The sequence below is a fragment of the Eleutherodactylus coqui genome, chromosome 4 (genome assembly GCF_035609145.1).
Source record: "Eleutherodactylus coqui strain aEleCoq1 chromosome 4, aEleCoq1.hap1, whole genome shotgun sequence".
Taxonomy (NCBI): Eukaryota; Metazoa; Chordata; class Amphibia; order Anura; family Eleutherodactylidae; genus Eleutherodactylus; species Eleutherodactylus coqui.
Window position 1 is genome coordinate 63,349,857 of NC_089840.1, and position 26,010 is coordinate 63,375,866.

At 45.6% G+C, this 26,010-nt stretch overlaps 1 protein-coding gene across 1 annotated transcript in view; it reads right to left on the bottom strand.

The window, feature by feature from the left end:
* The window catches only part of CORO6 (coronin 6), a 92,323-nt gene that overhangs the window by 23,394 nt on the left and 42,919 nt on the right, over positions 1 to 26,010 (bottom strand). Inside the window, exon 3 of the mRNA XM_066599586.1 lies at positions 19,857 to 19,979. Within this exon, the coding sequence (XP_066455683.1) occupies positions 19,857 to 19,979 (123 nt within the window). The remainder of the gene's footprint in view (positions 1 to 19,856; positions 19,980 to 26,010) is intronic.

A 26,010-nucleotide genomic window follows, 5' to 3' on the forward strand; every position in this document is an offset into this window, starting at 1 on the left:
ATACAAGACATGCCGCAACAATGACCACAAAGCCGTCTGCCACTCATTAAGACTCTTTTGCTCTTGTGTGTTTTGATAGTGAATGGTATGCTAATGAGAACATCATAATCCTATTTTTAACCAAAAGCATCCATCAACAGTGGAGCTCTGTCCAAAGATGATACGATGCTGTAATCCACAATTTAGTTTAATGAGACATGTCATATGCCAAAACTGAACATATGGATGTCATAGAAAGGACGGGGGGTCTCTTGCTACGAGCCAATGGGGAATTCCACTTACAAAGAGCGGCTCTCATTCTGGCAGACCCATCCATGAATTGCAGAAGAGCTGTAGGCCAGCAGCAGGTTCCCTGGTGGTAAGGGTCCTTCTTAGACGAGACGATTCTTGTTTGAACGTGCAAGTGATGTCCCCGCTAGCTCGTTGGCTCACGTCCAGCCTGTTTAGACAGGTAGATACATCGTTGGCTTGTTCAAACGTGAATCGTTCAGTCTGTATAAGCGAATGTGAAAGACTGAAGGATAAGCAAACGATTATCTTGGTTGTTCAGTCGTTGGCTTGGGTTCAGATCAAACGATTATATTATCCTTCTCTTGCTTGTTTGATCAATTTTTTGAATGATAATCGCTCCATGTAAAAGCACCATTACAGCGTATTTATGCGCATATTTGTACACGTAAAATTTGCATATGCAGAGAATAGAACCCGTTGATATCATTGGGTTCATACTAGAGATGAGCGAGCCCATGAGAGTGAGACAGATCTCTCTCTCTCCCCCCCCACCCCACCCTCCCGAGCATGCTCGGACCAGTAAGCAGTTACTCGAGAAGAGTTACTCAAGAGGGGGGGGGGGGGGGTAGGGGGAGGGGAGAGATCTCTTTTATACCATGCATTTGTGCAAACACCCGTGTGAAGGAGCCCTTAGGGGAGTTTTAGACGAATGTACTTGCAGATGCACTTCCACATGTGAAAATCTCGCCCCTATAACGCAACGAAGCGATGCCTTTGATTTCAATAGATTTATTCAGACAAACGTGTTTTCTTCTGCACAAAACCTTCATACAAGAAAAGATAGGTCCTACTCTATCTTTGTCCGTGCTATGGAGAAAGCTGCCATAGACTGCCATCTGTTAGGAGAGATGAAAGTTAAAGTCCATTGGATAACAGCGATCACATGACCGGGGACCACATACCACGGCCCTCGGTGACAGCTTCAGGCTATCAGCTACCTCCGGCAGCCAACAGCAGGGAGCTGTCACACACACAGACCCCGCGGCTTTAGTCTACAGGGCGAGAGTGTTTTTACGGCCCTGTAGATTATAGTCCAGACACCCAGGACGTGAAAACACATATAGGTGGTCACTAAGGGGTTAAGACTCCAAAGCTCTATGGCAATTGTAAGCTCTGTGATTGTCACACATTGTGATTGCAGTGGATCACAGTGCAGTATTATAGGTGAAGACATGTGAGCACATGAGATAGCATGGACTGGAATTGTAACCACAAGAGGTCATCATTACAGATGAGACACCGCTGTGTCCAAATATGATCAGAAAGAGAGAATTCTGGCCCAAGAAAAAAAATGTGAATAGGATCCCAGCTGAGGACGGCGGCGCTTCAGCTTCACCGCTGGGAATTCGCTTCTCTCTACTAATGGAATCCATGTTTTACTTTCTTAAAGAACTATTAATGTTTTATGCAAATGAAGCGTAATGATTGCATATGTAAAAAGTTCTACAACTTCTACTTTGTGCAGTAATTCCTCACTATTCCCAAGATATTACCTTCCTGTCAGTGAATGAGAACACCGTTTGCATATAGAGAGACAGCCAGCCAGTACATAAGTAGCCCAGTTCTCCGCTGAGCAGTAGATACAACTGTATCCAATCTAGCTAGAAACGGTTACAGGTTCGGAACATGACGCCAATTATGGAGAGGCTTTACACCAGTTCAGTCAAACAAAACATGCCTTAGGGACTTTTCACACAGGATTGAATTGTTCGCAGCACAGATGCAGATTTTGTCAACTAGTACGAATTTAGTTGGGTTTTTGACCGTGGAATGTATTCTGCGGAACGCCTTGTGGAATTTACTACGTGTTTTTTCTGCAAACTTTAATTGTGGAATTACATCAATTACAACAATTCGGCAAGACGTGCTTAACCCTTTCCAATCCAGTATCGGACCTCGCCCGACACTGAGATTTCCCTGCATTGCTCGGGCGAGGTCCGACACGTTTCTAACACTGTATATGTATATTACAGTATGCAGGAGAGAGGTCCGATGTCCAACTTGTCTTCTGCATACTGTGTTTCTCCCGAAAATAGGACAGGATCTTATATTAATTTTAGCTCCAAAAGATGCGATAGGGCTTATTTTCAGGGGATGTCTTATTGTAGGATAGTGGGACCACCTGATCTGCGTGTGAGAACCCGGCACTTCCAACCCGATCAAACCTTCATTGTTATCGGCGTTTTTACTGCGTATTTTGAGTAGTAAAAACACAGACAAAACCCTCGATCGCCCGCACAGGATCACTCCCTTGGTACAGGAGTCGTAAATCCCGCCTCCACAAAGTGATAGCTGTGATTGGTTCTTTGAGCGCTGCATTGATTGGCTGAGCTGCGGACTCTGAATATAAACAAGAGTGTTCTTATTCATGGACAACAAGTTACTATCCAGAAAATGTAGTGAAACAAAGTCAATCAGAAAATTGTCTAACTTTTCATTCATATAGCAATTGACTTTCATTGATATAAAACCAGGGTAAAACTCAAAAGAAAGGAAATAAACAAATAATCTACTATAAGCAGTAGTCACATGGCAGAAAAACATGACTTCCAACAATAAAATTAATTGTGTATTGCTACATATTGATATTAACAAAAACAAAACATACAACAAATTTACATAAATCAAGCACCAAGAAGTTGGAATCGAATGAAACTTTCTGTGTGATTGTAACATTGATATAAGTAATTACAATATTAGAGCAAAAGGGTAATTTATGGGGAAAACTGTTAACTGGAAGGGAGGCTCTAGTACCCTATTGTACGGCCTCTAGCTTGGATACAAGATGTGATACTGGCAGGCATGGAGGCTCTAGTACCCTGTTGTACCGCGTCTAGCTTGGATACAAAATGTGATACGGGCAGGCATGGAGGCTCTAGTTCCCTGTTGTACCACCTCTAGCTTGGATACAAGATGTGATACAGGTGGGCATGGAGGCTCTAGTATCCTGTTGTACCATCTTTAGCTTGGATACAAGATGTGATACAGGTAGGCATGAAGGCTCTAGTACCCAGTTGTACCACCTCCAGCTTTGATACAAGATGTGATACGGTTGGGCATGGAGACTCTAGTAGCCTGTTTTACTGCCTCTAGCTTGGATACAAGATGTGATACAGGCGGGCATGGAGGCTCTAGTATCCTGTTGTACCATCTTTAGCTTGGATACAAGATGTGATACAGGTAGGCATGAAGGCTCTAGTACCCAGTTGTACCACCTCCAGCTTTGATACAAGATGTGATACGGGTGGGCATCAAGGCTCTAGTAGCCTGTTTTACTGCCTCTAGCTTGGATACAAGATGTCATACAGGCAGGCATGGAGGCTCTAGCACCCTGTTGGGCCACCTCTAACTTGGATACAAGATGTGATACAGGCGGGCATGGAGGCTCTAGTACCCTTTTGTACCACCTCTAGCTTGTATACAAGATGTGATACTGGCGAACATGGAGGCTCTAGTACCCTGTTGTACCGTCTCTAGCTTGGATACAAGATGTGATACGGGTGGGCATGGAGGCTCTAGTACCCTGTTGTACCGCCTCTAGCTTGGATGCCAGAGGTGATACTGGCAGGCATGGAGGCATACAGGTTTCTTATGATATCCTGCAGTATATCAGGCTATACTTGCTGTAACTGAGCCTCTAGATTGTGCAAACTCGTAGGCTGTCGAAGTGGTCATCCCAGATAGTCCCATACATGTTGTATTGGCAATAAATCTGGTGACCGGGCAGCCACAGAACTGTGGCAACGTTGTGTGGAAATTCCGTGACCCCCTTGTGTGTGCGGCAGAGCATTATCCTTCTGCAAAATGCCTCTTGGAAGCCGCCATAAGAGGAACACATGTAGCTGCAGGATGTCCTGAACATATCGCTGAGCTGTCATTGTCCCTTGCACTACTACTAGGGGTGATGGACTGTCGTATGCGATGCCCCCCAGACCATCACACCAGCAGTGGGGGTTGTGTGCCGTTCAACAGCAAAGATAATATTGAGACAGTCACCCCTAGATCTCCAAACATGAACACAGCCGTTGTCACTAACTAAATATGACAACAAACTAAATATGCATTTGTTTCTGAAGAGAACCCGGTTTCACTCTGTAGCAGACCTGTTTTGTTATTCATGACAACACTGCAAAAGGAGGAGACAGCGGGTGGGTGTCAAAGGCAATTCACAGAATGGGTGTTGTGAGACCAAATGTCCTTCAGCCAAGCACTTGAAAATAGTTCCACCAGACACGGTCCTGTAGCAATGGTGCCACCGGTCTCTGGATAGCAGACAACGAAACAGTTGGAGCTACTTGGGTCTGTCGGATGATCAAACAATCCTCTCTACTAGTGGTTTATCAAGGCTGTCCTCAGCCCGGTTGCCTTGTGTGCTCTCACACATCCACTGGTCCCAACACCTCCTAACAGTCAGGTCAGAACGGCCAGGTGGTGGGTAGTTTGTTGATACAACCATCCAGCTTCTCACATCCCAATATTACGCCCCTCTCAGACTCTAGTAACGGTGTTATATCTCTTCTCTGTATCTTAGAAGCATCTAGTGGTCAACAAGCTCTACACAAGTGGAAAAAGCCTCTGGGAGACTTTTTATAGGCCAAGGGGGGAACCTCAGCATAGGTTATCAATAGTTGCTCGTCCGGAGTCTGCCACTTGGGAACCCAGTCAATCAGTTAAGTGGGCACAACAAGAGCTGAGCTCTGACTCCTTTGCATGGGTGAATGGGTGATGTCAGCAGCACTCACCGGGAAGTAGAGTAGCTTAGTAAAGCACAGATGCCCGCCAAGCCAGGGAACTAGATCCTAGTTCTCCACAAAGTCCAAATATAGAAAGGTATAGGCATCAGACAGCATCCAACATATATATTAATCCATGGAGGACATTCTTTATTCTTCCACCATCAAACGCAGAGAGTGTAAGACAGCCATAATTCTGACATGCATAGTACGATCTATGCAACGCCAGTGAGCAACCGGGGTGCACAGCGGGTGCAGATTGCCAGGTGAGCCATGGAGTATCTCTTCCTAAATACACATGTTATTCAATTATGTGTCAGGTCCAGGATTATTGGCTGTTTGAGTGGGTTGTCCTATGCAAGATGTGTATTTATTATAATGAGTTGTCACTATGTGTTAGCTTGAGAAAGATTCCTTTTATAGGGATCGAAACGTTGCTGTCTGCGTTTGATGGTGGAAGAATAAAAAATGTCCTCCTTGGATTAATATACATGTTGGATGCTGTCTGACTGCTTTTCATAGTGGCAGTGACAGCATGCGCCCACTTAGCTGATCAGCTGGGTTCCTGAGTGGCTGACCTTGGAGGATAGGTCATCAAGTTTATGGGTTTACAGCTATTCCTATATTTACAAAGAATGGGTTTACTATTATTTCATAAGGGATCTTGTTTAATAAAAAATGTTTTGTAAAAAAAAGTGCTGACTGAAGGGGCCACGATGCTCTACGAGCTCAACATGTCTTCAATGTCTGCATCTGCGCACTATCATGCTCGTACTGCAGAACACAGTATTATTGATAGTAGCCATTCAAAGTGCTGCAGGCTTGTCCCATTCACTTCAATAACCACACTTACGAGACGTTGATGGCCTGTCTTCAAACTTTAGTTTCAAACTTTTTATTGAAGGTCTTTTACAATAACTAATAGGCTAAAAAAGCCAGCAAAATTCCCTCACAGGGGGTAACTAGTAAAACAAAGGTAAACTTGGAACAACGAAATGACCACAAATCAAGCCACAGTTATCAAAAGGGGCAGTTTGAGTCAGACTAGTGAACAAATAGCAAGAATCAACGTTAGCAAGAAGGCTTAAATATACAGCTTGCGCTTAAGGCCACCTGCAGACAGGCAAAAATTCCGCGGCGGGATTCCCCGCAGAATTTCCGCTTGTACAGGGCTGCATAGGATTGCATTACAATACGCAATCCTATGCAGACGGCCGCGGTTTGTCTGCACGAAATCACGCACAGAAAACAAACCGTGGCGTGCTCACAGAGCCCCGCACAGAAACGTCACACCTCGGCCGCCGACTCCGCTCTGCGCATGCGCCACCTGCCCGGCAGCCGGCACATGAAAGAGCGGGAGCGGGTGAGTTCCACGCTGCTCTCTGCAGGTGCTCAGGCCGGGTCCCGCTGCGAGAATTCTCACAGCCGGATCCGACCCGGCCGTCTGCAGGCGGCCTAAAGCTCTGCAATCTAGCAGCTAGCAGGTTGGGTGTGCAGCTGTCAGAGATGGCCAAGGACCCAGAGGAGAAGACAGAATCAGTTTAGAACTGTCTCCTTTTTTCCAGCCTACAATATGGGGGACATTTATGTAGACTTTACGACAGTTTTTTGACATAAAAAAGTTGCAACAAGGGCTACTTGTGCAAAAATGTTGTGACTTTTCAGCCTTCTGCACGGGTGGGGCTTGTCAGGAGTGGCATGGGCCAACAGACTAATAGACACTTTTTGCACACATTACTCTTTGTTCAAAACAAAAATAGAAAAAAGTTTAAAAAACACGAATTTCTTTTTTCATCCATAACAACTAGAGATGAGCGAACGCGTTCGTCCGAGCTTGATATTCGTGCGAATATTAGGGTGTTCGGGATGTTCGTTATTCGTAACGAACACCATGCGGTGTTCTGGTTACTTTCACTTCCTTCCCTGAGACGTTAGCGCGCTTTTCTGGCCAATTGAAAGACAGGGAAGGCATTACAACTTCCCCCTGCAACGTTTAAGCCCTATACCACCCCCCTGCTGTGAGTGGCTGGCGAGATCAGGTGTTCGCCTAATATAAAAGTCGGCCCCTCCCGCGGCTCGCCTCAGATGCCTGGTGAGTTAGATGAGGGACAGTGCTGTTTATACCGGAGCTGCTGTAGGGAAAGAATTGGTAGTTAGTGTAGGCTTCAAGACCCCCCAAAGGTCCTTATTAGGGCCACTGATAGCTGTGTGTTGGCTGCTGTTAGCAGTGGCATTTTTTTTTTCTCAAAATCGGCTCTGCAGAGCGTTGCACCTGGCATTAGGGACAGAAGTGCTGCATAGGCAGGGAGAGTGTTAGGAGTGAGTGTAGCCTTCAAGAACCTCAACGGTCCTTTCTAGGGCCATATTTATCCGTGTGCAGTACTGTCCAGGCTGCTGTTAGCTGTGCTGCATTTTTTTTGGGCTTCTCAAAATCGCCTCTGCAGAGCATTCCACCCTCCATTGATACTGCAGGGAAAGAATTGTATAGGCAGGGCCACAACACAGTTATTATTCATAGAATATACGCAGTGCTGCCTTTTGGTGGAAAAACAAGTGAAAACAAATCTATTTGTCCAGCCTCTGTCCGTCCTTACGGGCGGTGGACACGTGTGAGCTGCGTGAAAAACATTGCTAAATCATACGCACCCAGCTACGCTTTACTGCTGGCTTCGCCATTTGCTTTCCTTAATTGGGAAAAAAAAACCCTGCTCTGCCAGAGTTATAATAACTCTGCTACCCTCACGTTCTGTGACACATTAGCAGGGACACAGCACAGTTATTAAACTTCTCATGTTCATTGAATATACGCAGTGCTGCCTTTTGGTGGAAAAACAAGTGAAAACAAATCTATTTGTCCAGCCTCTGTCCGTCCTTACGGGCGGTGGACACGTGTGAGCTGCGTGAAAAACATTGCTAAATCATACGCACCCAGCTACGCTTTACTGCTGGCTTCGCCATTTGCTTTCCTTAATTGGGAAAAAAAATACCTGCTCTGCCAGAGTTATAATAACTCTGCTACCCTCACGTTCTGTGACACATTAGCAGGGACACAGCACAGTTATTAAACTTCTCATGTTCACTGAATATACGCAGTGCTGCCTTTTGGTGGAAAAACAAGTGGAAACAAATCTATTTGTCCAGCCTCTGTCCGTCCTTACGGGCGGTGGACACGTGTGAGCTGCGTGAAAAACATTGCTAAATCATACGCAGCCAGCTACGCTTTACTGCTGGCTTCGCCATTTGCTTTCCTTAATTGGGAAAAAAAATACCTGCTCTGCCAGAGTTATAATAACTCTGCTACCCTCACGTTCTGTGACACATTAGCAGGGACACAGCACAGTTATTAAACTTCTCATGTTCATTGAATATACGCAGTGCTGCCTTTTGGTGGAAAAACAAGTGAAAACAAATCTATTTGTCCAGCCTCTGTCCGTCCTTACGGGCTGTGGACACGTGTGAGCTGCGTGAAAAACATTGCTAAATCATACGCACCCAGCTACGCTTTACTGCTGGCTTCGCCATTTGCTTTCCTTAATTGGGAAAAAAAATACCTGCTCTGCCAGAGTTATAATAACTCTGCTACCCTCACGTTCTGTGACACATTAGCAGGGACACAGCACAGTTATTAAACTTAGATTATTCATTCACTAGAGGCAGTGGGGCCTTTCGTTTTCCAAAAAGGGAAAAAATTATATTTGGCCTGCAGTCTTGCGCCAATTTATTTCCTGCCTGTGAAATCAAATCACTGGTAATACAGCATTCTGAGGGGTAGGGGTAGGCCTAGAGGACGTGGACGCGCCCGAGGACGCGGAGGGCCAAGTCAGGGTGTGGGCACAGGCCGAGCTCCTGATCCCGGTGTGTCGCAGCCGACTGCTGCGCGATTAGGAGAGAGGCACGTTTCTGGCGTCCCCACATTCATCGCCCAATTAATGGGTCCACGCGGGAGACGGTTATTAGAAAATGAGCAGTGTGAGCAGGTCCTGTCCTGGATGGCAGAAAGTGCTTCGAGCAACCTATCGTCAACACGCAGTTCTGCGCCGTCCACTGCTGCAAATCCGAATCCTCTGTCTGCTGCTCCTCCTTCCTCCCAGCCTCCTCACTCCACTACAATGACACCTGCTCAGGAGCGGGAACACTCCCAGGAACTGTTCTCGGGCCCCTGCTTAGATTGGGCAGCAGCGGTTCCTCTCCCACCAGAGGAGTTTATCGTCACTGATGCCCAACCATTCGAAAGTTCCCGGGGTCCGAGGGAAGAGGCTGGGGACTTCCGCCAACTGTCTCAACAACTTTCTGTGGGTGAGGAGGACGATGACGATCAGACACAGTTGTCTTGCAGTGAGGTAGTAGTAAGGGCAGTAAGTCCAAGGGAGCAGCGCACAGAGGATTCGGAGGAAGAGCAGCAGGACGATGAGGTGACTGACCCCACCTGGTGTGCAACGCTTACTCAGGAGGACAGGTCTTCAGAGGGGGAGTCAAGGGCATCAGCAGGGCAGGTTGCAAGAGGCAGTGCGGTGGCCAGGGCCAGGGGTAGAGGCAGGGCCAGACCGAATAATCCACCAAGTGTTTCCCAAAGCGCCCCCTCGCGCCATGCCACCCTGCAGAGGCCGAGGTGCTCTAAGGTCTGGCAGTTTTTCACAGAGACGCCTGACGACCGACGAACAGTGGTGTGCAACCTTTGTTGCGCAAAGCTCAGCTGGGGAGCCAACACCAACAGCCTCACCACCACCACCATGCGCAGACATATGATGGCCAAGCACCCCACAAGGTGGGACGAAGGCCGTTCACCGCCTCCGGTTTGCACCCCTGCCTCTCCCCCTGTGCCCCAACCTGCCACTGAGATGCAACCCCCCTCTCAGGACACAGGCACTACCGCCTCATGGCCAGCACCCACACCCTCATCTCCGCTGTCCTCGGCCCCATCCAGCAGTGTAGTTCAGCGCACCGTTCAGCCGTCGCTTGCGCAAGTGTTCGAGCGCAAGCGCAAGTACGCCGCCACGCACCCGCACGCTCAAACGTTAACCGTCCGCATAGCAAAATTCATCAGCCTTGAGATGCTGCCGTATAGGGTTGTGGAAACTGAGTCCTTCAAAAGTATCATGGAGGTGGCGGCCCCGCGCTACTCAGTTCCCAGTCGCCACTACTTTTCCCGATGTGCCGTCCCAGCCCTGCACGACCACGTCTCCCGCAACATTGTGCGCGCCCTCACCAACGCGGTTACTGCCACGGTCCACTTAACTACGGACACGTGGACAAGCACAGGCGGGCAGGGCCACTACATCTCCCTGACGGCACATTGGGTGAATTTAGTGGAGGCTGGGACAGAGTCAGAGCCTGGGACCGCTCACGTCCTACCCACCCCCAGAATTGCGGGCCCCAGCTCGGTGCTGGTATCTGCGGAGGTGTATGCTTCCTCCACTAAAGCACCCTCCTCCTCCTCCTCTGTCTCGCAATCAAGATGTGTTAGCAGCAGCATGTCGCCAGCAGTCGGTGTCGCGCGGTGTGGCAGCACAGCGGTGGGCAAGCGTCAGCAGGCCGTGCTGAAACTACTCAGCTTAGGCGATAAGAGGCACACGGCCCACGAACTGCTGCAGGGTCTGACAGAGCAGACCGACCGCTGGCTTGCGCCGCTGAGCCTCCAACCGGGCATGGTCGTGTGTGACAACGGGCGTAACCTGGTGGCGGCTCTGCAGCTTGGCAGCCTCACGCACGTGCCATGCCTGGCCCACGTCTTTAATTTGGTGGTTCAGCGCTTTCTGAAAAGCTACCCACGCTTGTCAGACCTGCTCGTAAAGGCGCGCCGGCTCTGCGCACATTTCCGCAAGTCCCACACGGACGCTGCCACCCTTAGCACCCTGCAACATCACTTTAAGCTGCCAGTGCACCGACTGCTGTGCGACGTGCCCACACGGTGGAACTCTACGCTCCACATGTTGGCCAGGCTCTATGAACAACGTAGAGCTATAGTCGAATACCAACTCCAACATGGGCGGCGCAGTGGGAGTCAGCCTCCTCAATTCCTTTCAGAAGAGTGGGCCTGGTTGGCAGACATCTGCCATGTCCTTGGTAATTTTGAGGAGTCTACCCAGGTGGTGAGCGGCGATGCTACAATCATTAGCGTCACCATTCCTCTGCTATGCATCTTGAGAAATTCCCTGCAAACCATAAAGGCAGCTGCTTTGCGCTCGGAAACGGGGGCGGGGGAAGACAGTATGCCGCTGGATAGTCAGGGCACCCTCCTGTCTATTTCTCAGCGCGTACAGGAGGAGGAGGAGGAGCATGAGGAGGATGAGGAGGAGGGGGAAGAGACAGCTTGGGCCGCTGCTGACGGTACACCGGCTGATTGCCTGTCATCCTTTCAGCGTGTATGGCCTGAGGAGGAGGAGGAGGAGGAGGAGGAGGAGGATCCTGAAAGTGATCTTCCTAGTGAAGACAGCCATGTGTTGCGTACAGGTACCCTGGCACACATGGCTGACTTCATGTTAGGATGCCTTTCTCGTGACCCTCGCGTTGCACGCATTCTGGCCACTACGGATTACTGGGTGTACACACTGCTCGATCCACGGTATAAGGAGAACCTGCCCACTCTGATTCCCGAAGAGGAAAGGGGTTCGAGAGTGTTGCTATACCACAGGACCCTTGCGGACAAGCTGATGGTAAAATTCCCAGCCGACAGCGCTAGTGGCAGAAGGCGCAGTACCGAGGGCAAGGTAGCAGGGGATGTGCGTAGATCGAGCAGCATGTACATCCCAGGCAGTGCAACAGTCTTTAAGGGCCTGGCCAGCTTTATGGCTCCCCACCAAGACTGTGTCACCGCTCCCCAGTCACGGCTGAGTCGGCGGGAGCACTGTAAAAGGATGGTGAGGGAGTACGTAGTGGATCGCACGACCATCCTTGGTGACGCCTCTGCCCCCTACAACTACTGGGTGTCGAAGCTGGACATGTGGCCTGAACTAGCGCTGTATGCCCTGGAGGTGCTTGCTTGTCCTGCGGCTAGCGTGTTGTCGGAGAGGGTGTTTAGTGCGGCTGGGGGAATCATCACAGATAAGCGTAGCCGCTTGTCAACCGACAGTGCCGACAGGCTAACACTCATCAAGATGAACAAAGGCTGGATTTCCCCAGACTTCTGTTCTCCACCAGCGGACAGCAGCGATACGTAAGCAATACATAGGCTGCACCCGCGGATGGAAGCTACGTTCTCTCTCACCATCCAAAACGGGGACATTTCTGCTTCATCAATCTGTGTCTAATATTCCTCCTCCTCCTCCTCCTGCTCCTCCTCCTGAAACCTCACGTAATCACGCTGAACGGGCAATTTTTCTTAGGGCCACAAGGCTCACTCAAATAATTTTTCAGAACAATTTTTATAAGTTTCAATGCGCTTAAAAGCATTGGAACTTTAACTTGAACCAATTTTTCGTTACACTGGGCTGCCTCCAGGCCTAGTTACCACTTAAGCCACATTAACCAAAGCGATTAATGGGTTTCACCTGCCCTCTTGGCTGGCCATGGCCAATTTTTGGGATGTACATTAGTACTGTTGATACAGCAATTTTTGTGGGCCCTCGCCTACAGTGTAATCAAATTAATTTTTAGCCCACCTGCATTACAGCTGACGTTACCTCAGCTGTGTTGGGCAATGCAATGGGATATTTTTATGTACCGCCGGTGGGTTCCAGGGAGCCACCCATGCTGTAGGTGCACACTGAGTTTTTAATACATCTGTACACTTCTAAAGAACCCGTCTGACTGGGGCATGCAGTGTGGGCCGAAGCCCACCTGTATTACGCACGACATTACTACCTCAGCTGTGTTGGGCAATGCAATGGGATATTTCTATGTACCGCCGGTGGCTTCCTGGCACCCACCCAGGCAGTGGGTCCACAGGGAGTTTAACCTACATGTGTCCACTTGTAAAGAACCCCAGTCTGACTGGGGCATGCAGTGTGGGCCGAAGCCCACCTGCATTAACCCTTTCCAGTCCACTGTGTGACCTGTGAAGACATTAGGGTTTAAGGCTGTACAGCTCCGTTGTTGGTAGACGTCCGTCGGGGTTCTCTTACTGTATATTGCCAGCCTCTCTGCTGTCGGAGCCTATCCTACGTGTCAGCTCATGCAGTACTGGCTTTAGCCAGCATATAGCGCCGTTGTATAACAGCAGAAAAAGAGTAAGCCCCCTAGGAAAACCATATACAAATTGGATTGGAAAGGGTTAAGCACAACATTACTACCTCAGCTGTGTTGGGCAATGCAATGGGATATTTCTATGTACCGCCGGTGGCTTCCTGGCACCCACCCATGCTGTAGGTGCACACGGAGTTTTTACTACATCTGTACACTTATAAAGAACCCCAGTCAGACTGGGGCATGCAGTGTGGGCCGAAGCCCACCTGCATTAAGCACGACATTACTACCTCAGCTGTGTTGGGCAATGCAATGGGATATTTCTGTGTACCGCCGGTGGGTTCCAGGGAGCCACCCATGCTGTGGGTCGACAGGGACTTCACAATAGGGAGTTGTACCTGCCTGTGTCTATGAATTAAAAAGCCCGGTCTGACTGGGGCATGCAGACACCTTGACAGAATGAATAGTGTGTGGCACATAGGTTCCCCATTGCTATGCCCACGTGTGCAGCTCCTGATGGCGGTGGCACAGGATTCTATTTCTCATTGCTTCTGTACAGCATTGTGGGCTATCGCTCCGCCACTTTTAAAGAGGGTCGCTGCCTAGCCGTGCCAACCTCTGCAGTGTGTGCCTGCGGTCCCTCGTCATGGCAGACGCAATTCTAAATAGACATGAGCGTGGTGTGGCATGAGGGCAGCTGAAGGCTGCCCAGGGACACTTTGGTGTGCGCTGTGGGGGGGGAGGGGGGGCGGTTGGGCAGCATGTAACCCAGGAGAAGTGTCAGTGGAGTGTCATGCAGGCAGTGATTGTGCTTTGTTGGAGGTAGTGTGGTGCTTAGCAAAGGTATGCCATGCTAATGAGGGCTTTTCAGAAGTAAAAGTTGTTGGGAGGGGGGGGGGCCCACTCTTGCCGGTATTGTGGCTTAATAGTGGGACCTGTGAACTTGAGATGCAGCCCAACACGTAGCCCCTCGCCTGCCCTATCCGTCACTGTGTCATTCCCATCACTTTCCTGAATTGCCCAGATTTTCACACATGAAAACCTTAGCGAGCATCGGCGAAATACAAAAATGTTCTGGTCGCCCATTGACTTCAATGGGGTTCGTTGTTCGAAACGAACCCTCGAGCATCACGGGAAGTTCGTTCCGAATAACGAACACCCGAACATTTTGGTGTTCGCTCATCTCTAATAACAACCCGTTATGGAACACACATTTTAGCCTGTAAAGAAAACACTATTAACCCTTTCCAATCCCCTGTCTGACGTCTGAAGACATTCTGATTAAAGGCTGTACAGCTTCCGATGTCGTAAAACGTCCAGCAGAGTATTCTTACTGTATATTACTGGCCGCTCTGTTGTCGGAGGTCTCTCCAGCATGTCACATACTGCAGTACTGGCTCCAGCCAGCAGACGGCGCCATTGTACAATGGCAGAAAAAGAAAACCCCCTAGGAAACCCTGAATCCAAAATTGGATTGCAAAGGGTTAAAAAAAATGAAGCCAAAATACCTTTTTTTGATCATTTTGCAATAAAAAGCGCAATTAAAGCAATCAAAAAAGCCATATGTGCTCCAAATTGGCAACACTGAAAACTGCAGCTTAGCTCCGCCCCCCCGACCCCTCATTGCAAACAGTGGCAAGGGGCGGAGAGAGGGCAGAGAGGGGGCGGGAGCTCAATGCACTAGCTCCCGTCCCGTCCCGCCTCCTCCCCTTGCAGAGAGGGGCAGTGAAAACCCTGACCAATATATACGATTGTCTGAATAAGCTCTTATGCTGTATGATTGTGGCTAATTTTACATGGGCGAGCACGATACTGGGCCGAGAAAGTGGGTCTGATATCGCACTCGGGATGTGCGAATTCCCCACTGATGTGAGGCATTTTTGTATAAAAAAACGCCATGCATCACTTCAGGGAAGAAGGATCGGCAAGTGTTTACCATTGTTTTCAATGGGAAACCTCGGACCGCAATCCTGTGACCTCGCATGCCCTGCGATGTTTCGCGATGTTCCGAAAGAATGCTCAGACACAGGACGTGCTGCGATTTATTTCCCCCCCACATCGCTCATGCTTCCCCTTCTGTCAAGAGCCGTACCCCCCCCCCCCCCCCCCCAAAGTGCAATGGAACTAATCTACATATTTTTAGTGCAGATTTCCTTAGAATAATGAGCATGCTGTGGATTATAAAATCTTTAGTCCACGTGGATGTTTTGGATCATGTGGATGAGGGCATAAAAAAATATTCATAGGATTATCAGTTCTGTAGATTCTGCCTGGTGTTACATCCAACCTGGACGTATTGATTGCATTCTGTCAGGACGAACATACACCCAAACGGGACAGATAGGAAACTCTCTAAATCCTCAGGTAAGGGAAGACCCTACCTACTACCAGCGGAGCACTCGCCCTAATGTCACAGGTGGTCATGATTTTCCCTAGATGTGACAGGGAACAATGGCAAAGGTTAAAGGACACTCCAAGAAGAATAAAGCACAGGAGTGCAGGAAAATAGATGTTCAACCATCCAGATAAATAAACCACCAGCAGAGTTATCTTTAGCTGAGATGCAGGTCACGACCGGGAGCCGCCAACAAGACCAGAAACACCTTCAGACAAAGAGTATAACCAGCGTCCTCTGTGAGGAGGAGCCAGAATATCTGAACTTTATTCTCCACCCTGCAGTTTTCACTTTTTTGTCGCACCTTCAATATAGAATGCAGTAATCCTACCAAATCGCTGACTTTGTGCAAGTGTACCTTGAAGAATTGATGCTGCTTTGAAGACAAAGGGCGGTCACACCAAATTTTGATTTTATTTAGATTTCTTATTCGCTCATTCACTTTGCATTTTGGTTAATTGACAAAAATACTAATTGAAATGCTCTATATTCTCCATCCTGCAGTTTTCACTTTTTTTTGTGGCACCTACAATATAAAATCCAGTAAAAAGATGGGTGGATCGGCGGCTGAGGAGGATTATGTTCCACTGGCTCCCATCCCATAGTCATTTACATCATGAACTCCAAAGGAGACGCCGCTCTTCCTGAATCTTGAAAAATAAAAATCACCACGTGGTGATGGCTGAATAACAGCTTACTGGAATTCCCTAACTCCCGTCACAAGCTGGCCCCTGTTCTTGGCATCTGATCAGCCGCTTCCCTGTCCCCATCTCCTTCTAGTGAGGGAGGTATAATTAGAACTGCTGTATCACAGTGTGGGACTCAGACTTTGGAGCAGGGCACATGGCTGCATGCTCTATATATAGCCAGATACTTAAGGGCCCGAAGGAAAAGTGCGCATAGGTCATCCCACAAAATGTTCCAGCGGCTCCAGCATTACTTCTATCAAGTATATCAATTCAATATTAAGATACTACAGGAGAACAGTTCACGGATATATTCTATTGTAGTTGCTGACAAGTAGGTAAATACCCATTAGCTAGGGCACATTCCTCTAATAGTAGATTCCAGAATCTACTACTCTAATTTATGAAGCTAATGCCAGTAGGTAAAATCTTCCTAAACCAATACATTTATTTATATGCAACATGAATAGTGCATCTACATGCGAGTGCAATGGGTTCTCTTTTTTTTGTTGCTGTCTTAGAACATAATTGGCACTATCACTCAAAAAATAGGACACACTGTGATTTATCTATCTAGGACTATCTATAAACACATAGATAATAACGGATCATTTTCCTGTGCGAATTCTGTCCATACTGCAATTGGAGGCAACTCATCCAAGGAAATCGCCCATGTAAATATGGCCTAGTAGGGAGATAAAGATAATATCTATAATAGATAGATATAGATAATATTCTACAATACCGCTTTCTATTTATTTCATATATTTCTATCATGGGGTCTTTGGGAGAGAAGAATTGAATGTGAATATTTGGACATTAAAAATGGAAGACGTGAATAGAAATGATTAGAGATGAGCAAACCTACTCAGACATGCCCCGTTTTCGCCAGAGCGCCGCGATTTTCGAGTACTTCCGTACTTGGGTGAAAAGATTCGGGGGGCGCCGTGGGTGAGTGGGGGGTTGCAGCAGGGAGTGGGGGGAGAGGGAGAGAGAGCTTCCCCCTGTTCCCCGCTGCTACCCCCCCCTCCGCCACGCCTCCCCCCGCCCCCCGGCGCCCCCCGAATCTTTTCACCCGAGTACGGAAGTACTCGGAAATCGCGCTGCTCGATCGAGTAATTACTTGAAACGAGTATATTCGCTCATCTCTAGAAATGATCTATTTCAATATCTCTCTATCATATATCTATCTGTGATGGTTAGCTAGATTACAGTGAAATGGGTATCTATTTCATGATCTATCCATCTATGATAGATAGATAGATAGATAGATAGATAGATAGATAGATAGATAGATAGATAGATAGATATGAAATAGATGTAAGATAGATAGATAGATATGAGATAGATAGATAGATAGTAGATAGATAGATATGAGATAGATGTAAGATAGATAGATAGATACATAGATATGAGATAGATAGATAAATAGAATGCAGATAGATAGATAGATAGATAGATAGATAGATATGAGACAGATAGATAGATAGATAGATAGATAGATATGAGATAGATGTAAGATAGATAGATAGATAGATAGATAGATATGAGATAGATGTAAGATAGATAGATAGAATGTAGATAGATAGATATGAGATAGATAGATAGAATGTAGATAGATATGAGATAGATAGATAGATAGATAGATAGATATGAGATAGATGTAAGATAGATAGATACAATGTAGATAGATATGAGCTAGATAGATAGAATGTAGATAGATATGAGATAGATAGATAGATAGAATGTAGATAGATATGAGATAGATAGATAGATAGATAGATAGATTGTAGATAGATATAAGATAGATAGAATGTAGATAGATATGAGATAGATAGATAGATAGATAGATAGATAGATAGATAGATAGATAGATATGAGATAGATGTAAGATAGATAGATAGATAGAATGTAGATAGATAGATAGATAGAATGTAGATAGATAGATATGAGATAGATAAAATGTAGATAGATAGATAGATAGGATGTAGATAGATAGATATGAGATAGATAGATATGAAATAGATGTAAGATAGATAGATATGAGATAGATAGATAGTAGATAGATAGATATGAGATAGATGTAAGATAGATAGATAGATAGATAGATACATAGATATGAGATAGATAGATAAATAGAATGCAGATAGATAGATATGAGATAGATAGATAGATAGATAGATAGATAGATAGATAGATATGAGACAGATAGATAGATAGATAGATAGATATGAGATAGATAGATAGATAGATATGAGATAGATAGATATGAGATAGATGTAAGATAGATAGATAGATAGAATGTAGATAGATAGATATGAGATAGATAGATAGATAGATAGATAGATAGATAGATAGAATGTAGATAGATATGAGATAGATAGATAGATAGATAGATAGATAGATAGATGTAAGATAGATAGATAGATAGAATGTAGATAGATATGAGATAGATAGATAGATAGATAGAATGTAGATAGATATGAGATAGATAGATAGAATGTAGATAGATATGAGATAGATAGATAGATATGAGATAGATGTAAGATAGATAGATAGATAGAATGTAGATAGATAGATATGAGATAGATAAAATGTAGATAGATAGGATGTAGATAGATATGAGATAGATAGATAGATATGAGATAGATAGATATGAGAGAGATAGATAGATAGATAGATAGATAGATAGATGATAGATAGATAGATAGATAGATAGATAGATAGATAGATAGATACTGTAGATAGATATGAGATAGATAGATAGATAGATAGCTAGATAGAATGTAGATAGATAGATATGAGATAGATAGATAGATAGATAGGAGATAGATGTAAGATAGATGTTAGATAGATAGAATGTAAATAGATATGAGATAGATAGATGTAAGATAGATAGATAGATAAATCCTAAACAAATATAACATAATGTATCTATGTAGTTGAAAGTGTTAGGCTGGGTTCACAGGAAAAGGAAATTCCGCAGAATGTCCACAGCAGGACCTCAAGGAAATTCTGCGAGATTTCCGCAGCTCTAAGTCCCGCGGGATGTGGTGTGGGTTTTCAAGCGGCTTATTCCGCTGTGGCCAGCTCTCCCCATAGCGAGGAGAGAGACCGCCGCTGAAACAATTGACATGCCGGGGCTTTGATTTCCACGCCAATCAGTTTCCGCGCGACTTGGCCACAGCGGATCTCCCGTAGCGTGTGGACGAGATTTTTGCAAATCCCATCCACTTTGCTGAACCGGAGGTTTCAACACAGATGTGAACCTGGCCTTACTTATGACGCAAAATTCTCCAAGACTGTACATGATATATATAGTAAATGATTCACATTTGTACCCTTATGAGATTTATCTTGTTATGCAATGTCCTGTGGCATAAATGGTGGTGAGCAGCACTTGAATTATGTCATAGCCATGATGAATTCACAGATGGGCTAGCAAAGGAAATGAGATTGCACACAGGTGAGTTCCAAAAATGCCACCACCATGAAGGATCTACCAGCTGTCAGGATGGGTACACTATTGACTTATAGCTACAAATTAGTGATAATATGCAATATCCAACAGAATCATTTAATAATAGCACAAAACAAAGGGTTAATAAAATATTCATGAGTAACACTTACCATGATTGTAGTGTCATCTGATGCACTGGCAATGACATTATCGTTGTGGGGACACCAATCTATATCCAGTACCGGTGCTGTATGACCACTGACTGTGGGATGATTCTTATCTACACGTCCTGCCTAAACCAAAGATACAATATTATTAAACAGAGTATATTTCTAGAAGTACATACAGTAAATTAAATGGACATTATACTCCAATGTCATTGTGATTATTCAAGGTGGAGCCCAATAACATTCCAAGCAATTCAATTCAATTGCCCGTTCAATCAAGATCGATTCAGTCATTCTATAGGGTCATTCTTCTCCATACACATCTATTGATTACGGCTTCCTTGAGAAGGCTCATGTTGGTGTCAGATTTGATGGTGTTAAGCAATTGAGTTCTTTGGTGGCCTTTCCTCCTATTTCCACTGACCATTGCAGCATGAGTGCCTTCTAAGCAAAAGGCCATTCATACCAATAACATTTGTGTTAACATAAATCTCTGAGTTCTGCCCAAAGGGTTTGAGTAACCCATAGTGCCCTTTAGTTCTAAAAATTGCTGACTTCATTAATCTGATCTTTTCACAGAAATCTATGACCAATCATTTTGATTGGATTTACCTTATAATGTGACTATTTCAAAGTGCCTGATATTGGCATTTGAGCTTCAGCTATGGAGTCACTCTGACTGATACACAGGGACACTGGTTGAGCCTAATGAAACACTAGCCAAAACTTATTGGATCACTTATGGGTATAATGTAAAATCCACTTATCAAGGCTCAGAGGATGACTCCTATTAGGATTTTAGCAATGACCCTTATGGGAACACTGTTGCTGACACTGATAGGGATGTACCCTGTAAGCCGTTGCGGGCAGTGTGCTCTCTCCAACTGTATCAATTTGTTAGTCATTTACTTGGATACAAGATGCGATACGGGTGGGCATGGTGGCTCTAGTACCCTGTTGTACCGCCTCTAGCTTGGATACAATATGTGATACAGGCAGGCATGGAGGCTCTAGTACCCTGCTGTACCGCCTCTAGCTTGGATATAAGACGTGATACAGGCGGGAATGGAGGATCTAGTACCCTGTTGTACCGCCTCTAGTTTGGATGAAAGATGTGATACAGGCGGGAATGGATGCATATAGATTCCGTATGATATCCTGCGGCATATCAGTCCACATTTGCAGTAACTGAGCCTCTAGATTGTGCAAATCCATAGGCTGTCAAAGTTGGCATCCAAGATGGTCCCATAGATGTCCTACTGACGATAAATCTGGTGATTGGACAGGCCATGGAAATGTGACAATGTTATTGTGGCATGTCTGCTGGAGAATGCCTCTTGGAAGCCGCCATGAGAGGAACACATGTGGCTGCAGGATGTCCCGAACATATCACTGAGCTGTCATTGTCCCTTGTACCACTTGTATGGGGGACCTGGCTGTCGTATGCGATGACCCCCCCCCCCCCCGTTCATCATACCAGCAGTGCTTGTAATGATGGTGCCACTTGATGGCAGACAATGAAACAGTTGAAGCTGCTCATGCTTGTCTGACGATCCTCTCTACTGGTGGTCTGTCGAAGGTGTCCTGAGCCCAGTCACTCTTTGGGCTCTCACTCATCCACTGGCCCCAACACCTCCTAACAGTTTTGTCAGAATGGTCCAAGTGACGGGCAATATTTGATGCAATATTTTGATGCAATAATCCAGGTTCTCGCATTCCAACCATGTGCCCCCTTTGAAACTCTGTTAACTGGGCAAAATCTCTTTGATTGCTTGTAGAGGAATGTCTAGTGGTCAAGAAAGTCTACACAAGCAGAGAAAGAGGTCACTACACACAAGTAGCCTCTGAGAACCTTTTTATACTCCAAGCGTGGAACCACTTTTAGGCCCTCAGATGGCAAGCCCCTTCATCTAATCACGCCACAACTCTAATCATTTGCATATCTGCCTGAGATGTAACCGCATGCCAAGTTTTGCAGCAAAACCACAACTACTTCTAGGTGCTTGATTTTTTTTTGACATAGAGCGTAGATATAGTATATGTAATATTTCCTTGATACGAGTACCTGTAATAAATGGTAAAAGAAAACAAGGGAGTTGCCCAAATACGGTAGAAAGAGCCATAACAACAAGTCTGCGGGAGTTCAAATGAATAACAGGAATGAAGAGGAAAAAGGAAGACAGAAGTGTCACCACGCACAAAAAATGTTCCAGGACATGCAGGGGTTGGAAGGGTGGTGCCCTCATATAGGCTCTGAGCAAAACAATCTTCAGATTCAGACTCTGGAAAAAGTGAGCTCTCTAATAGCCCGGCGAGGACCGCTGACACATTTCTATTGTTTGCTACGTGAGGTCATTCATATTGGAAGTACAGGATCTGCAGTCTAATGCCCGAGTCCCGCAGTCTGTACAGAGAAGCTCTCCAATCCTTCCCCAGAGGTGGAATGTAGCATAATGAGCGGGTCAAGGACATCACCAATGACCTGGGGTATTAATGATAATACATTCTTGAGCTAAATAAAGACCAGCGTTCATGGCAGGAAGGGCTATGGTCATACGTACTCAGTACTTCATTCCATTTACAGCCGAATGCACTGATCTATGCTACACTCTTCACCCTAGGACACAGATATACTGCATGGGGAACATGAAAATATTGTTTACCAACCCAAAAGAGAACAGTCAGCACTCTTGACATGTCTGTTTTAGTAAATGCTTGTATTCCCCATGAAATAACAATTCTAGAGCATTTGTTCTTCTAACACTGTGTTGTGCTGCTCCTCTGCTATTCCGGTTAGAAATTTATGAATGAATTGACAACTGGTTGTTACCATCATCCTTGACAAAGAGGTGTGTCCTTCCATAGTCTGATTGGGCAATGTGAGTGTGTGCTGGGCCGCTCCAGAATTGTAGAGAGTACACGTATTTATTAAAACAGACATGTCCGGAGAGGTGAGCCCCTCTTTAACATATGGAACGACATACATGTGGTTTACCTCCAATCAACCCTGTGAGGACATGGCCATTTTTGTTTTTCCTCCCCACTTACAAAAAATCATAACTTCTTTATTTTCTATCAACATAGTTATCAGGTTAGGTTGCATGTCTCCATAGTAACATAATCTACTAAAAAAAGTTTAAGAAATGAAAAAAAAAAAGCAATTTCCACATGGGGGGTCCTTGTTTTTGCGGCATACATGGTTCAGCAAAATGACATGCTAACTTAGTTCTGTGGGTCTGTAAGATTATGTCAATACCAGCGTAATTCTGGTGTTAAGTATTTTTTAATGACGCCATTTGTGTGGGATAAATAATACATTCATTTAATAGGTAGGAATTTTACAAATACGGCAGTAACAAAAATGTTCATTTTTATATTAAAAATGGGAAAAAGGTTTTCTTTAAATTTTAATATTTTCGTTTGTTCGTAATAATGAAAAGAAAACTTTATTCAATTCATTTTTACTTTTTTTAGTCCCCATAGGAGACTTGAACTAGCGATAGTATATGTATTGTATCTCTGTAGGCAGGCATTCTATGAAGCTGTACTGCAGGCATGTCTTAATAGGCAGAAATACATAGTAGCCCTGGGGGCCTTCACAAGACCCCAGGCTGCCATGATCCCTAATAAGCACCCCACTTCATATCACTTCCAGATGGAAAACCTTTAATCTTTCCTTTACGGAGGTGATTAATAGAATATCCACAATAATGCTATATGAAAGAATTCATGCTATCAGAACGGATTCCTTAACTAATTTGCTAGATACTTGGAAACCTTGGATTGATTATTTAGAAGACCCAGGACTATGTAATAACATATCTTCTATCTAACCATCCTGCCAGAAACCAGCCCTAGTTATCTATTATACAAAAATTAGAGAATTGATATGGATCCTTGATGACCCCACATTCATACCCTTTGTTACCCCTCCCCAGTACTCTATATGTGTGAGTAAGATGCTTTGTCAAGTACTATGAGCCCCAAAAATTAAAGTACCATATATACTCGAGTATTAGCTGACCCGAGTATAAGCCGAGCCAACAAGTTTTACCACAAAAAACTGGGGAAACGTATTGACTAGAGTATAAGCCGAGCTATACTCGAGTATATACTGGGTAAAAAAAAAACCCTCCGTACTCACCTCCCAGCCGGCGTCTGTGTCTGTGCGGCAGGCTGCTTGAATTTTCCCCGGTGTCATCCCCGCCGTCCTCTCTGCTCGGCTCTGTCAGCGCTGTGTAAGTAAGTGCTGTGATTGGATTGAGCACCAGCCAATCACAGCTGGCACTCGATCCAACCACAGCGCTTACTTACACAGCACTGACAGCGGGGGGATTTAAAAGCTGAGCAGGGAGATGACATCAAGCTGCTTTAGAATTCTCCCTGCTCGACTTTCAAATCCCCAACATCAGCGCTGTGTAAGTAAGCGCTGTGATTGGATCGAGCTCCAGCCAATCACAACCGGGCCTTGATCATTGAATGTAATTCATTGATTGGCTGTGAATGATTGAGCGCCAGCTATGATTTACAGCAGGGGATGACAGAGCCGAGCAGAGAGGACGCAGGGCAATGACAGCGGGGAGAATTCAAGCAGCTTGCCGCACCACTGCCGGGAACACAGACGCTGGCTGGGAGGTGAGTATGGAGGGTTTTTTTTTAACCCTTCCCTGACTCGAGTATAAGCCAAGGCGGGCTTTTTCAGCACAAAAAAATGTACTGAAAAACTAGGCTTATACTCAAGTATATATGGTATGTATGGACTCAAAGGACAGGGGCGGCTGAGTCCAGGCATGTGGCTTTCGTATTCACCCACCTAAGTTTTTGTCTATGAGGCTTGTAGGACCTAACATGAAATCACCATGAGCTAGAAAGGTATAAGAAATGTGACAATTGTATTGAATCACTATGGGTTTAGAGCGTACCTCCAGTAATCAAAGGGGTCATCGAGTAATTAGAGGGCTCAACTGTCCTGTTAGTAAGGGGCCCCATCTCCACAGAGAAGTAAGGTGCTGTTATAGATGACTGTGTATAATGATAAGGAAGCACACCCATGCCCATGTGCCTGAGGGGACCCAAAGAATGTTCTGTTGTATAAAAAGACAGTGTTATAAATGACACTCGATAGCTGAGGCATCCTGTAACAGATTTGTCACCGGGGCCAAGGGCTTCAAGTTAAAGGGAGCCTGTCAGCCGAAATTAATCTTTCTATTAGTGCTGTCAGATCAGCGCTCAGACGTGGAGGGGCATCACACCATGATTTCTTCTGGCAGAGCTTAATGATTGCAGAAGAGAGTTGCCAATCATTAGGTAAGTGGAGAAACACCAAGACTAGCAGCACAGGACGAGCCCGAGCGGAGTAACCCGCCCATCAGACAGTCTCCGGCTTGCCTCCATACAGTGTGCATGGCATAAGAACGAAGATTGCTCCTTTGTGGAGGCTCTGCCATAAGAAATCATGATATGATGCCCCTCCATGTCTGAGTACTGATCCGAATAGTTGGAAGGGTTAATTTCAACAGGCAGACTTCCTTTAACCCTTTGCAATCCAATTTTGGCTTCAGGGTTTCCTAGGGGGCTTTCTCTTTCTGCCATTATACAATGGTGCCATCTGCTTGCTAGAGTCAGTACTGCCGTATGTGACATGCTGGAGAGGCCCCCGACAACAGAGTGGCCAGTAATATACAGTAAGAATACCCTGCTGGACGTCTTCCAATATTGGAGCTGTACAGCCTTTAAATAGAATGTCTTTAGACGTCAGACAGTGGATTGGAAAGGGTTAAGCTTCTACTCATTGCACCCACGTTGTGTGGATTATCGTTCTCTAACAGCATCACTTTTTGCACTATTTCTCTGCTGTGTTGTCACAATGGTAACATTTCTGTGCTACAGTTAGTTTTCGTCATGTGCATCAGCCCTATTACTGTGACATCACTTGTGTCATTACATCCCTCTGTCTGGTATTCTTGCACTGTGACATCCCTGCTGTAATTATTTCTATGCTATGACATCACTGTGTACGTTACCTGTACTATTCAAGTACTATGAAATCACTTTGCATATTAAATCTGTGTGCATTACTTAGCCTAGGGTCACACAGGGCGGATTTGCCGCGGTTTTGCCGCAGCAGATCCGCCCGCGGCCGCTAATCCTGGGATTA